Below are 15,979 nucleotides of genomic sequence, written 5' to 3'. Positions count from 1 at the left end.
CAAAGGACTAGGGCATTGTTAGAAGAGTTAGGAGGTCGCCTTACTGAAGCACCAAAGGTGCGCTCCGCCCACTGACTAAGAAATAAATTGGTTTGTAGATCATGAAAAGTACGAAGGAAAGAAAATATGATGGCATAGAAAGTAAGAAGGAAAAAGTTAATAAGAACGAAAAATGGAATAGAAGCAAAAATTAAGTTTAAGGTCAGTAATTGTTTTCTTACCATGATTTTTGAATTTTTAATCTTTTTTTTATTGATCGAGTAGTTAATTTAAAAATGTTTGTTTTAAAATTTTCATATATTTCTTTTTCCCGAGAAAATTTGAGTTTTTTTCTTTTTCCCTAGTACTTCTCAAGAAGGAAAGGGATGTTATAACTGCATATGAAGGTTACAGGGGGCTCTGCCTTGAATCAATCCCAAAGGCAAGGAGTTAAAAACTGTTATTGAAAAGCCTAAAGCAATGCTAGCTACATTTGCAGCATTGCAAAAATTCCTAAAAGAAAAAGCAAAGGAACCAGAGTGTATGCATCAAAATCCAAATCTGAATGGTTGAATATGTATGATAAGATATAATGGTATTGACAAATGAAATTATAATATAAATTATGAGACTTGAACATATATACATGATGTCATCTTAAATGAAATACAAGATTAAGATTCTACGACAAACTCGATGATATAAATATGTTTTTAATCTTACCCAAAAATTAGATATTATGTCACTCAATGGGTTGGTTTGCAAGGGATTTGCTTGACTATGTTTCATAGTTTTTAGAGAGCCATTTTTAATGTTAGTTTTTTCATGATTTTATGATTAAAATTTTATTTAAAGGATTAAATATAGAACATGATTATTATTATTTTTAAAATAAAATTTATTTTATTAAATTTTATTAAAATAAATTAGAAAACTAATTCATATTTTAAAATAGAAAAGAATGGTTTCTAAAGAGGAAAGGCCCATTTGAAAAAATGTGTCATTTTCACATGTAATTCTGAAGTGCAGGTTGGTACTAGCACGGAGGCTTGAATGGGAACATCACCATTTGTCCAAGCTTTTAGTTGGGATAATAATGGCTATGATTCTTTCACCTAAACATGGGGGCCATCTCAAGTTCTATCAGGCGCCTGTTTAATTGAATGGTGTTTTTTTTACTCCAAATTGGAAATAAAAAATTGAGTCCAGGACTTCAATTATATGGTAGGGAAATTCTTTATTAAGGTCCCCAAACAGGCTATATTATATATTTTGAAAAATTATTATTATTATTATTTAATTTTGAAACATTAAATGAATTTTATTATTTATTAAAAATACATATAATTAGCTTCAAGAACTTTTTTATTTTTTTATGTTTCTAATTTACTTACCATTTCCAACGTTCAAAACAAATTTGAGACCAAACTCCCACTTCCTAAAATATTTTGTTTTCATTTTTTAGAATTCATGATAATTACAATCGACACAGGTCAAACTTTTCCATTTTCATGGCCAAAATTACGACAATTATCCACACGGGAAAAAAAAATGTCAAAAAGGCAAAAAACTAACCGACCAACTGTCATTTCCCAAGATCCCAATCCCCTCCTCCGTGTATGTAATAGAAACTATACTCTCATGCAGTTTCCGCCTCTCAAGCGAAGACAAACAAGCGCGATACCGTAACAGCGCTTCACCAAATCTCACCCTCACCGACAAATTGAATCTTCTCCTGGATGGCGGTCACAGTGACACCAACATAATACAACAAAATCTCCTCCTCCTCCTTCCTCTCTCTCTCTCTCTCTCTGCAATCGCCTCCTAGCCCTCCGATCTCGCGTCGTGTCTGCAATTCTCTCTCAATGCTTGTTCGCAGTTCTCAGAAGTCAGATCCATTAGAAGAAAAACCCTAACTCAGTGAGTCAACTCGCTGATCAAGATCTGCATTGGGTTTTGTTTATTGGTTTCAGCGTCTACATCCATGTGAGTCTACTCGGTTTTCTCTCGGAAACCTTAGCATTTCGATGGGATCGAGCCGGTGGTTCACGATCGGGCTCATCACGTCTTGGTACGCATCGAACATTGGGGTTCTGTTACTGAACAAGTACTTGCTCAGCAACTATGGGTTCAGGTATCCGATTTTCCTCACCTTGTGCCACATGCTCGCTTGTTCACTGCTCAGCTACGCCGCCATAGCGTGGCTGAAGGTGGTGCCGAGGCAGAATGTGCGATCGCGGGCTCAGTTCGTGAAGATTTCGGTGCTCAGTCTTGTTTTCTGTGCGTCGGTGGTTAGCGGTAACGTGTCGCTTCGATTTCTTCCGGTGTCGTTCAACCAGGCGATTGGCGCAACGACACCATTTTTCACGGCGGTTTTTGCGTGTATAATGACTAGGAGGAGGGAGGCTCTGCTCACCTACTTCGCTCTTATTCCTGTTGTTGCCGGAGTTATCATTGCCAGTGGAGTACTAGCTCAATTCTCTGTTTTCTTATTGAATTTATTGATTTTTTTTTTTAAACGGTTGTGTTCTATGTGATTTCTTTCTATATTTTGCTATGGACGTGATATCTTATTATTTAGATTATTTCCTTTGAATTCTGAGCTGAGGAAACAATTTTGAACAGTCAATGATTTTCCATTTTTCTTTCTTTTGAGTTTTGGTACTTTGTGGTTTTGTTGAATCTGTTGAGACTGGCGGCCAATTTACTTTTTCATCCACCATGAAAAGGATCCCTGAACCGAAATATTGATTTTTCGTGTTCTGCTAACTGAGTGCACAGTGTAAGGGAAAAAAGTTGTGCTGGGTTTAGTATGTCTTCTGACATTGCTGGGCTTATTAATACTGTAATTGGCATGGATGATTAAAACTTTGTCTGTCAGTGTGGATGGTAGCAATGTAAATTGGGAAAACCCCTCTGTTTGGGCTGAGACAAATTTTTCTAAGTTTTAATAAGGCTTCTATTTGCTAGGCATCACTACCTGTTGGTAAAATGTCAGGAAATGGGATCTAATTAGACTGAATTTGTATATAAAATTATTGGTATGCAAAAGTTAAGTCCTGATTCTTGTTATTTTTGTCATTGTATGGCTGAAGGGAGAACCAAGTTTTCATCTGTTTGGATTTATTATATGCATTGCTGCTACTGCCGCACGGGCGCTCAAGTCAGTACTTCAAGGAATTTTGCTGTCCTCAGAGGGGTAATAAATCCATTTCTATTTACTAAAACATTGTTTCTGGTAAAGTCAATACGATAAATGAATAGGTTAGCATTTGAAATTATTTTAAAGTAGACCTGGGAACTACACTGAAATAATTATCACATTTTCCAGGGAAAAGCTTAATTCTATGAACCTCCTTATGTACATGGCTCCAGTGGCAGTTGCATTCCTTCTTCCTGCAGCACTCCTGATGGAGGAAAATGTGGTTAACATCACACTAGCACTTGCAAGAGATGATGTCAGGATCCTATGGTATCTGATCTTCAATTCTGCATTGGCATATTTAGTAAACTTGACCAATTTTTTGGTCACTAAACACACAAGTGCCTTGACTCTCCAGGTATGCACCCCAGTTCCAATGCATGCATTTTTCTGTATTTACTGATATGCGCAATTGGTCTCAAATTCTGGTCTTTTATTTTTTTTAAATTCATTTCTCTGTTAAATTGTCAGCTTCTCTTGTTTACAAAGAGGAACTAAAGAAAACAAAAGCAGGGAAAGTAAATTCTGAAACAGGTTCCGTTCTAATATTATTACCAGAAAATATGATGTGGAATATACGAATGTGAAGAAACTTCTGCATATTTGGTGTCTTCTTATTGGTTCTATTTGTCTGCTTGCCTTACATGGGATCATCACTTATCACATGACAATTGTTTTCTCATGTTCTACACAATGATTTCTTACGGGCTACTCAGTAATCAATCTTAGGATAATGCTATCACCGAAATTTATGGAAATTTTTGTGAAGACTTGCATAAGTTCATTCAGAATTAATAATTTGGCAGATTGACATGAGTACTTGAGGTATGCTTTCAAATACTGAATTTGTCATATGGTTGACAACTTTATGAGTGAACTACTTATTAACTGCTGCATGGTTTGATTAATCGACTTTTACACCACTTTTGGTGGGTACCAGATGGCCAATGCATACATTATTTGAAATGTTAATACCTGCATGGAAAAATTAGTTCATGCTAGATGGGGTTAGCCATGTCCTCATAAAACTCATTTGAGTAAAAGATAAACTACGTGCATCTATTCATCACTACTGTTATGCTTTTATTGTTGTCACTTGAGTTGCTGGACCTGCTCTGAGATTAGGGAATGTTGGCTATTCCAGGTGCTGGGAAACGCAAAGGGAGCTGTAGCTGTGGTTGTCTCAATTTTAATTTTTAGGAATCCTGTATCCATAACTGGGATGCTCGGTTATAGTCTCACATTAATTGGCGTTGTCCTCTACAGTGAAGCTAAGAAACGGAGCAAATGAAACTCCTTGAGAAGATACATGCATGATTTTAGCCTACTACTTGTATTGTTTTGTTTATCTGGGCTCAGCCGCAAGGTTCTTGGATCAAAGGCCGAACAACTTCTCCCGGCAGACGTTATATATATGCATCCTGTAAGTTATTTCTTCTCAGAGACTGGAAAGATGGTTTGTGCTTGTAACAGAAATGGCCAGCACAGCCAAAAGTTGAGTAATCTCAATTAAAGGACAGCATTCTGTTATTTCCCAACTTTGGGTGACACGAGAGTATATGTTATTCTCTAGGTAAAGGTAGCTTAAGATTTTTTTTATTTTTATTTTTTTAATTTATATATATATGTAAAAAATTGTTGTTATATACTATCATTTTTTTCATTAATTAAATGAAAGATGATGTGTGATAATTTGGTTTTATGGCTTGTTAGATCATCCTGAAAGCTTTATATCACTTCCTAGGTGATATGTGTCGGTGGGATGTGATCCGTCCATCCCCAGTGTCTTCCAGTCTGGATAGAGGATGATATGATGTGAACTGAAAACAAATCCAAGGCAGGTAAAAAAGATGCCTGCTTTTCTGGGGTCATTTCCAAAAGGTTTTAAAGGTAGACCGAAGACATGGGGTTGATCATCTTAGCTTCTTGTGTGCAAACCTCCAAATTAGAACGGAATCTGTTTCACATCACATGGTGCAAGGGCCCCTTTATTAGCATTTTAGAAATGGAATGGACAGCCTCTACTCGCCACTTTCGGTGGCAAAATAAAGCTACTTTGCCTACGCTATATTTGGCAAGGCCAACTCAACCTTGTATTTTTGCTTCAACAGGATTTAGTGGTTGTTTGGGAAAGTTTAATATTTATTAATTAATGATTTAAATTGATTTCAAGTTAAATTATTTTTAAATTCTTAATTTAAAATTTATTACTTTAAGTATTAATTTTATTTAATAAAATTAATTTAAAATTTATTCTAAATTATCAAATTAAAACATTTACCCTCATCCCTATTCATCTTAGCTCATATTTACTTTTATTAATTTTAAGTAACAAATTTATTTTCATATTTAAAATATTATAAATATATAAGATAATCATAAAAAATTTATTATAAAAAAAACTCATAAATATGAAATCATAAATTCTTAAATATTCTTTCATTAATATGAATAAATAAAATAAAAAATATTTAAAATTAAAAATAAATTAACTATTTTAACCTAAAATTTAAAATATAACATTAAATTATTTTACTAAATATATTTAATTTATTTAATAATTTAAATTAAATTATTAAATCAATTTACCAAACATCCCCTTAATCTCAATTCTAAAGCGCGACTTGAAGCCTTCGTCACTAGAATTGGGAAGAATAGGCTTGGGCTACCAAGCAAATGTTGACGAAATTCTCAATTGGCAGGCCCACTTCCGAAACCCCCCAAATGTTACAAGCTAAATACAAGATTTTTGGATAAATTTCACTGACCTTTCTGAGCTAACACTAAACTAGTTTGAAATTTCATTCATCATTAGCTTGAAGTGAAAATGAAATTTACCTCAAACAGATCAATCAAACCTGCAACATTCAATAAAAGCTTCAATCCAAGTTGAGCTCAGAATGAAAAAAGCAGGGGGATGAAGCTCTTGTACTAGTCATACTCACAAGCGAAAAAACAAAAACTAACCACCACATCACGTTTTCTAAAAGCAAATACAACACTTGCCTACATTGATAATATCCTCAGAAAATGTATAAGCAACATCCTCTCAACATGAAGTTTAGGGAGGAAAAGAGGAATAGAAATAGGAATGTAGAATTTGCTGGAAATGCTGAGGAATTAGGCTTGGGGCTTGGTCTCATCCTCATCCTCTTCGATCTTGGGTGCCAAGTAGAACCTGATATAACCCATCTCTGCAATCTTATACTCAACCACAACAGGCAACTCTGAGGATAAGCTAATTGTAACAGTGTTTGATAATGGGGTTGCTTTTGTGAAGGAGTTCATGTATCTCAGTGCAAATGTTAATGAAACCGGTTCATTCATCTCTATTACTGTTGCTTCCTCCGGCTGCAATCACCCAAAACACACAAACAAGTCAAAACAGACAACATCGACATCTGATCCCCATCACAACCCAAGTCATGATGAAATTAAGTGATGGACATTCCAAAAATGGTAGATTTTTAAGCTTGAACAACATTACCTTGTCCACAGTAGTATTCTGCCTGCAAACAATATTTGCAGTCCCAATATCACCTCGTGTTGAGAACTTCACACCCTCTTTTGTCACAGAGATAACAACTGCAAGCACCAAACATGTCACCATCATATGCATAATTTATGAACACAATTGAGATAAATGGACTAAATCTTAAATAACCAGGAATATACCTGTGTCACCAATGCTGCTAAGATCTTTACAAATCCTTTGAAACTCAGATGAAGGCATCCGAACAATAGCATGGTATTCTGCTTCGGGAATACCAAGGTGCTCGCTATCAATGTCCATCAGTTTCATCTCAAAATCAGCAATCTTATCTTGGGCTTTAGTACATTCATCAAAACAACACAAACAAAGCCATCAATAAATCATCAGAACTGAAATTAGAAAGTTTTAAAAATCATGACTATCTATAAAGTGGAAAAACCAAGGAACATGATATATCGCAACGCATAAAATCAATTGCATTACAGGAAAGCCACGACCCATCGTCTAGCTCCTAACACAGCATAGGAAAAGAGTGGCAGGTAAAGAGTCAAGCATTCTGCCTTTGGCTATGTTTTAAAAACGCCAAAAAAGCCTTAACCAAATAATTTTATATTGCTCCATAAGTTGGAGGGAAATTTAACTCTTCCTGATTTCTGGGATCATTATCATTCAAAAAAACCCAAAAAATGTTAATTTCTTTCATTTTCTTCCACCTTTCCGCCACATTAATGGGGCACAGCTTTCTCCATCAAAACTCAAATAAAAAATTCTCAAACCAAATCAATGCCAAACCCTAGTTTTCATGAATACCCCAAAAACACTAAGAGAACATAAAATAAAGGGAAAAAAAATATCATACTAGGGCTTTCAAACATGAAGGTGACAGTGTCACTGCCGTCATCGGCCTTGATGGTGATAATGTCATCATTTCCGGCGCACTTCAGCATCTTGGCCATGTTATTGAGATTCATGCCCATGGAGATGTTCCGATCGCAGCGGTAGTGCTCGAAGCCCTCCGATCTGAGGAGCAGAGCAACAAGGGCTACGTGGCTGGAATCCATGGCCTGGAGAGAGAATCCGGTGGCGGAGCAGTCGAAGTTGGCATCGTTAACCAGGTCCTTGATCGCCTCTAGAACCTTCTTTAGAAGGCTCCCCTGAACCAGCCTCAACTCCAGCATCTTCTTCTCCTTCTGCTTTGTCTTCTACGGTCTAGAGTTAGGGTTAGGGTTTTGAAAGAGAGAAAAAAGAGTGGGAAAGTGAGTAAAACAGAGGAATTAGTTGTTATATAGTGGGTGTAGGTTGTGATTGGCGGGAAGGTTTGGAAGTGACTTTTAGTTCCCGCCACGTTTCTGGAAAACCCTTGGCTTCCCCCTCAATCTTCATCCTCTCTTTTTGAATTTTTATTTAATTTTTTTTATAATAAAATGAAAATAGAAGAAATTTTAAATTTATATCATCAAATAAGTAAACACAAGTACTATTTAATTTTATTTCTTTACAGCAATATAAAGCTGTAAGTTTACCATAAAATAATGAAAAATAATAATAAAAATTAGATAAAAATTTACATATTTTTATTTAATCTTTGTAAAAATAATTTATTAATTTTAAATATATAGTTTTGTTTTTTATTTCCTTTTATTTTTTATTTCTACTTTCTTTCCAAATTATTTTAATTCCAAATTTTCAATAGCCAAATTCAAATGTAGGGTCAATAAATAATATAAAATTTTTCCTATTATATATTTTTCCAGAAAGTTTCCTAATTACTTAAAATCATAACTAATTTACATTTAATAGATTATTTACAAAAGATTAAAAAAAAAAATAATGATTGGTATGAGCTCTCATCAATTTTGAACAAAAACAAACTCTGCCTTTATTAGTCTAGAGTAAAAATTTTTTTAAATTTGAGGTATATTTGATTTTGGGAAATTTTATAAGAAAATAATGAAAAAACAAAAAAATACAAAAATTTATTTGATTAAAAATAAATAAATAAAAATTGAGAGAAAATTTGATTATTGAAAAATACACTTCTTTTCAAAATTTTCTCACATATTTAAAAATAATAATTTAGGGAAAATTTTAAATATTTTCTTCATTTTTTTCCTTCTAACTTTTGTCCTTTTCATGTTGTCAAATTTTTTTTAAAAATAAAATAAAATAAAATAAAATGACTAATTTTATTAAATTTTTTACCATTTGTTTACTACTTTCCTGGGAATCAATTTGGCTGAATGTATAGACTATTTGCCATTGGTATTAATATTTTCTCAAAATTTTCCTTTCATATATTGATTTTTTTTTTTTTTCACTTTGATGACTAGAGCGCAATTGCAAATGTTCATGCGGAACTGGGCCTAGTTCATTCATTAATTTTGGGCCCATTCCCGGCCCAGATCTCTCTCCCATCATGTATTTTGACCGAGCTTTTTCACCGCGGTAAGGTTGAATGGTAATTAGAGAATTTACTTTTTGAAAGCCGTATGGTTTCTGTTCTTGGGTTTGTAATTTAAAGACCACAATTTGTTGGTCTCTATGATAACTATTATGAAAAAATAGAAAAAAAAACTAACCAAGAAAATAAAAAAATTATTCTTAAAAGAAAAAAAAAAAGTTTCCAAATAACATCTTTTATTGTGTCTTCAATTTTAATAATTATATAAATATAAAAAATATTAAAAATAAAACACTATTTAAAATTATTTTAAAAAATAATAATTTTCAAAAAATGTTTTCCAAAACACTTTCCAAACAAAATTTATATTTTTATTCTCAAATATCTAAATTTATGTCCATAAAATTCTATTTGCTCCATTGCAAAGGCCCTTCCTTGTTTATTATTCTAAACCTAAAGTGAATACAATTAGATGGAAACAATATATTTGGGTATAAATGTTGTAACTTCATGTCTTCCATTAACACCAAAACACACATACTGAATACATTCAACAATTAGTCTTTAGATAGGAACCAACCTGAATCCATTTTGACGCTTTTGATGAAAATGTATTGATCTTCTAAGGCTAATGGAGGGCACCACCTTTCTCTGTATTCTCTCAGGCAATGGGAGCAAGAGAGAGAGCGGTTCTGTTCTTTCAAAGATGTGATGATTTTGAAAAGACATAAGCCTCACATTTTATACCCTCCTGCCTTAGGGACCATACCCATTGGTTATTGGGCCTCACGAGCCTTAGGCCCATCATCTAAAGCCCGTGATTGCGTTGGACTCTACACATAAGGTGGCCCATACTCTTAAAACGAACATTAAATCAAAATGTCCATAATTTGAATAGCTTAATCATGAATCATTGTTAAATATGTGAGTCCATATTTCAACAATCTCCCACTTGGACCACATATAGTACAAAACAATGTTCATGATAGTACTTTATTGAGCTCATCTTGCTATCTTAACTTAATATCCTTAAACAATTCGGTTTACTAGTTATGCTAACATAGAATCAAAGCGGCCTTCGTTAATCTTAATTATAACTAGACCCATCAATGATCACAACATTAACAAATTAGCAACATGGATCAAGTATGGATGTGTAGCATGGAAATTACATAGAATGTGATCTTTAATATGTCTATTTCCAATTGGTCCCACTTTATGACTAAAAATTAGTCAAATTCCATTTTCAACACTTGATGCTAATCTGCTTTTGAAAGTCATCATTTTAATTCAGAGAATTCAAATACAATAGTCTTTAAAATCAAGATCTGTATAGATAATACAACATAATTTCACATCAAGAAAATAAACACAAAGTCTGAATACAAACTCCCACTATTCTGACACATCATCAATGTGTACAACACCCATACGTGTGACGTGCTCATGATATACTTTGGGTGGCAAACCCTTAGTGAGCGGATCCGCAATCATGGAGTTTGTGCTTATGTGTTCAATCAATACTTGAAGACTCTGAACTCTTTCTTTCACAACCAAGAACTTGATATCAATGTGTTTGGACTTTGACGAACTTCGGTTGTTCTTAGAATATAATTCTGCGGCCTTATTATCACAGTTGATTCTCAACGGTTTCTCAATCCCATCAACTATTCGTAACTGAGTGACAAAATTCCGCAGCCATATCCCATGGTTTGATGCTTCGTAGTAGGCTATGAATTCTGCCTCCATGGTGGAAGAAGCAATAAGTGTTTGTTTAACACTTTTCCATGAAACTGCTCCTCCAGCTAACATGAAGATGTAGCCTGAAGTGGATCTCATACTGTCAAGACATCCTGCGAAATCGGAGTCCGAATATCCCACAATCTCTAAGTGACTTGATCTATGGTATGTGAGCATGTAATCTTTAGTTCTTTGTAAATACCGCATAACCCGTTTTGCCTTTTTCCAATGATCCATACCTGGGTTACTTAAATATCTGCCTAACATTCCAACAATGTATGCAATATCCGGACGCGTACAAACTTGTGCATACATGAGACTTCCTACTACCGAGGCATAGGGAAATCTCTCCATATCTTTCTTCTCAAGTTCATTTTTCGGACATTGGTGCAAACTAAACTTATCGCCTTTTGCTACAGGCGTGTCTCCTGGTGCACAATTGCTCATGCCAAATCTACTCAACACCTTATCGATGTAGGCCTTTGTGATAATCCAAGTATACCTCTTGAACGATCCCTATGAATCTGTATACCCAGCACAAAAGATGCATTACCAAGATCCTTCATGTCAAATTTACTAGACAGAAATCGCTTGGTTTCATGCAAAAGTCCCACATCACTACTTGCAAGTAGAATATCATCAACATATAACACCAAGATAATAAATTTGCTCCCACTGAACTTGAGGTATATGCATTGATCAACGGTGTTCTCCTTAAAACCAAATGAAGTAATCACCTGATCAAACTTTCGGTACCATTGTCGGGATGCTTGCTTTAAACCATATATGGACCTTTTTAATCTGCATACAAGTTGCTTTGAATCATTAGACTCAAAGTTCTCCGGTTGCACCATGTATATTGTTTCATCAATGTTGCCACTAAGAAACGCAGTTTTAACGTCCATTTGATGTAGCTCTAAATCATAATGAGCTACAAGTGCCATGATGATTCTAAAGGAGTCCTTTGATGAAACTGGTGAAAATGTCTCCTTATAATCAATGTCTTCCTTTTGAGTGAAACCTTTTGCAACTAGGCGTGCCTTATACCTAACAATATTGCCTTTTGAATCCCGCTTGGTTTTAAAAATCCATTTACAACCAATTGGTTTTACACCTTTAGGCAACTCTACTAGGTCCCAAACACCATTGTCTTTCATTGATTTCATCTCATCCTTCATGGCTTCTATCCACTTTTCAGAATCAGAACTTTGTTTAACTTGACTTATTGAAATTGGATCGTCTTCCAGACCCATGTCAAACTCATGTTCTTGGAGATATACAACATAATCATCTGAAATTGTACTTCTCTTTTCTCTAGTGGATCTCCTTAGTGGCACTTGTACTTGAGGTTCTTGAGGTTGTTGAGTTACCTTTTGATGAACTTGAATCGGTTCCATAACTTGAGTAGGAGGAATCTCAGGTGTGTCTTGAATCCCTGTTATGGACTGTACATTCTGAATAGTGTCATCAAACATAATATGACCATGTCCAGTCGTAATAATAGGAATGTTAACAGATTCCTCTTCAAAGACCACCTTTCTTAATGACTCTCTCCCACTTAACTCAACATCCTCAATGAACTTAGCATTGCCCGTTTCAAAGATGGATCTAGTTGAGGGATCATAAAATTTGAAACCTCTCGACCTTTCAGAATACCCTACAAAGTAGCAGCTCACTGTTCTGGAGTCCAATTTCTTTTCATTTGGCTTATAAGGCCTAGCTTTAGCTGGACAACCCCAGACATGCAAGTGCCTAATACTAGGTTTCTTGCTAGTCCATAACTCATATGGGGTTTTGGCTACTACTTTGCTTGGTACTTTATTCAAAATATAAACTACAGTTTTTATGGCTTCGCCCCAAAGTGATTCTGGTAAGGTGGAATGACTAATCATACTTCTTACCATATCCTTAAGAGTACGGTTTCGCCTCTCTGCTACACCATTTTTGCTCGGAGTCCCTGGCATGGTGTACTGAGGAACGATACCACACTCTATCAAATATTTGGCGAATGACCCTGGACGTTGTTCACCTGATCCGTCATATCTACCATAGTATTCACCTCCACGGTCAGATTTGACGGCCTTTATTTTCTTGCTTAGTTGGTTCTTAACTTCAGCTTTGAAATTCTTGAACACATCCAATGACTGAGATTTCTCATGAATCAAATAAAGATAGCCATAGCGCGAGTAATCATCAATGAAAGTAATAAAGTATTGTTGTCCATTCCAAGAAGCTGTAGGGAATGGACCACAAATGTCCGTATGTATCAATTCCAAGACGTCACTGCACCTATTGGCATCCTTTTTCCTCATATTTGTTTGTTTACCTTTAATGCACTCTATGCAGACTTGAAAGTCTGAGAAATCAAGTGGATCAAGAATTCCTTCTGACACAAGTCTTTGTATTCGTTGATTTGAAATATGACCCAAACGCTTGTGCCATAACATTGATGAATTCTCATTCATTAATTTTCGCTTAATGCCATAATCACTTGAATGCAAGGTTTCATTTCCATTAGTGGCCTTTATATTCAATTTATATAGTTTGTCTGTTAGACTACCTGTACCAATAAGATTTGAATTTAGATAAAGACTAACCATTCCATTTCCAAATGAACAACAATATCCAAATTTGTCCAAACATGAAACAGAAATTAAATTCCGTCTAAATGACGATACTACAAAAGTCTCTTCCAAATCCAATGTACATCCAGAGTCTAACTGTAATCTGAAAAGACCAATAGCCTTGATTGCAGCCTTGTTGCCATTTCCCACATAGATGTATCTTTCACCATCAGTTGGCATTCGGCTCCTTAGGCAACTCTGCATAGTGACACTTATGTGAGTAGTTGCACCCGTATCTATCCACCAAGTGTCAATAGGCACTACAGCTAAATTAATTTCTGAACAAACAAAGTTGAGAAGTGTACCTTTCTTTTCACGCCAAGCAACGTATTTGGTACATGTCTTCTTCATATGACCAGCCTTCTTGCAAAAGAAACAAGTGATCTCCTTATCTTGTTTCTTTTGCTCCTTTTGCTTTGATGTCCCAGAAACTGCAGTTTGTTTTCCTTTATTGTCCCTCTTTCTTTTCTTGTTGGTACCAAATCCCTGAGATGTGGAAGCCAAGTGAGCACTTTCTATCTTTTCTTGCTTCAATCTCTCTTTCTCTTGTACACATTGAGCAATAAGCTCATTCAAAGTCCATTTTTCCTTTTATGTATTGTAACTGATTTTGAATGGACTGAATTGTGTAGGCAGAGAGATCAAGACCAAGTGCACGAGTATGTCTTCCGACAACTCTAACTTTAGTGCCTTGAGTCTCGTCACAAGATTAGACATTTCCATAATGTACTCCCTGATATTCTATTTCCCTTTATACCGCATAGAGACAAGCTTACTAAGAATAGTGCTTGTCTCAACCTTTTCGTTTGCAGCGAATCGGTTTGCTATCTGGTCCAAGAATGCCTTGGCTTGGGTTTCCTCAGGTATTGCACCCCTTATTGCTTCTGGAATTGAGTGCTTCATAATCATTAGACTCATGCGATTGGATCGCTCCCATTTTTCCATAGTAGACCTTTGCTCAGCAGTGCTGGCACTAGTAAGATCTGAAGGGCGATCCTCCCTTAATGCAAAGTCTAAATCCATGCACCCGAGCACAATTATAACGTGCTCTTTCCATTTCTTGAAGTTTGTGCCATTAAGCACAGGAATGTTATTCACATTTGCAGATATAGAAGATGCTGAATTCATAATAATAAAACTTACAATTAGTCACATAAGCATCATACATACATGAATAAATAAACATCATGTAAGATACATAACACAAACATTAATATTCAGTCTTTGGACAAAAATATTAACTTGTAATTGGTATCCTTATACAAAATTAATTCATAAATATTGACAATAAAATCAAACACAATATGTCTGTCTTTGGACTAACATATCAATGCAAGATAAACATTATATGTCACATATTTATGACTACTTTATCTATTAAAATAATCTTCCTTTAGGCCGATTATTTTAAATAATAATAATAACATGTTTCATACTTCAAAATGAATAAAATTATATAATATAAGTCACTTTGGCAACAAATATATAGATAACCTATTCATTTTGAAACGTTAAACATAAATGTAACAAGAAATAATAAATTCTAAAAAAAAAAAAAAACAGAAATTCATCAAAACCATAAATTTATTATAGTACAAAATTCATAAATAAACATGAGAGTCTCATAACTTAGTTGGTCAAGCACAAGGTTGACAACCTTGTGGTTGTGGGTTCGAGCCCCATTGGAGGCCTTACTCATTTTTTCCATCTTTTTTTTTTTTTTTAAATCAAAAAACGCCATTCATGGCGTTGGCCTCCAACAGCACGGCTTCTAAAGTGGCGCCTCAAGCACACCCTGAACGGCGCCAGAAGAGGCACCTGTGGTGGCGCCGGCAGTGGCGCCCAACGGCGTCTGGGGAGACGCCTTAATGGCGCTGCGGACAGCGCCGGAAGTGGCGCCTGAAGGAATTGAAGCGGCATGCTTAAATGTGCCTGAACGGGGGGTCAAAACGGTGCCGGAAACGGCACTTTTCCGATCCCTTTGGAGGCGCGCACCAGCGGCGTAAGCACCAGTGGCGACGCCTGCAAACGTGGCCCTGAAAGATGCTGGAATGGCGCCCTGAAGCGCCCCAATGGCACCCTGAAGCGTCCCTTAATGGCGTTGGTTGAACCGCGCTCTGAACGGCGCTAAACGCCGCCTGGACGGCGCCCCCACTGGCGCCTGGACGGTGCCCCCACTGGTGCCTGGTATGGCGCCTCCATTGGCTCCTGAAAGGCGCTGCATAATAGCCCCTTAACGGCGTCTGAACGCCGCGTCTGAGTGGCTCCTTCATGTGGCGCCTTAAAGCACACTTCCTATGGCACTGTAAAGGATGTCGCGTCTGAATCCATTTTCTATTTAATTACACTTTACTAGTTAGATATAATTAGGATCCTTTAAAGGGTCCTGGATCTGTTTGATTCCCAATGCAACATGCAACGGGAAGAACTTGAACGTGGTTTTGGGGAAAATGGGAACCTATGCTCTGATACCATTGTTGTAACTTCATGTCTTCCATTAACACCAAAACACACATACAGAATATATTCAACAATCAGTC

The 15,979-nt window shown here is 35.8% G+C and overlaps 2 protein-coding genes across 2 annotated transcripts; one reads left to right on the top strand and one right to left on the bottom strand.

Annotated features, from left to right (window-relative positions):
• Positions 1-1,619: 1,619 nt before the first annotated feature.
• On the top strand, positions 1,620-4,780 carry LOC117915546 (probable sugar phosphate/phosphate translocator At3g11320). Its single transcript, XM_034831116.1, has 4 exons — positions 1,620-2,444; positions 3,075-3,178; positions 3,311-3,539; positions 4,326-4,780. The coding sequence occupies exons 1-4, from the start codon at positions 2,007-2,009 to the stop codon at positions 4,470-4,472; spliced, it is 918 nt and encodes a 305-aa protein (XP_034687007.1). The 5' UTR covers positions 1,620-2,006; the 3' UTR covers positions 4,473-4,780.
• A 1,190-nt stretch (positions 4,781-5,970) lies between these two features.
• Positions 5,971-7,932, bottom strand: LOC117915653 (proliferating cell nuclear antigen). Its single transcript, XM_034831276.1, has 4 exons — positions 7,534-7,932; positions 6,857-7,009; positions 6,669-6,766; positions 5,971-6,532 (listed from the first exon to the last, which is right to left on the bottom strand). Exons 1-4 carry the CDS (start codon positions 7,850-7,852, stop codon positions 6,302-6,304), a joined length of 801 nt encoding a protein of 266 aa, XP_034687167.1. The 5' UTR covers positions 7,853-7,932; the 3' UTR covers positions 5,971-6,301.
• Positions 7,933-15,979: the final 8,047 nt, after the last annotated feature.

Source organism: Vitis riparia, chromosome 6 (assembly GCF_004353265.1).
Source record: "Vitis riparia cultivar Riparia Gloire de Montpellier isolate 1030 chromosome 6, EGFV_Vit.rip_1.0, whole genome shotgun sequence".
Lineage (NCBI taxonomy): Eukaryota > Viridiplantae > Streptophyta > Magnoliopsida > Vitales > Vitaceae > Vitis > Vitis riparia.
Note: the sequence above shows the minus strand (reverse complement) of the source record. Positions and strands in the feature narration are given on the sequence as shown.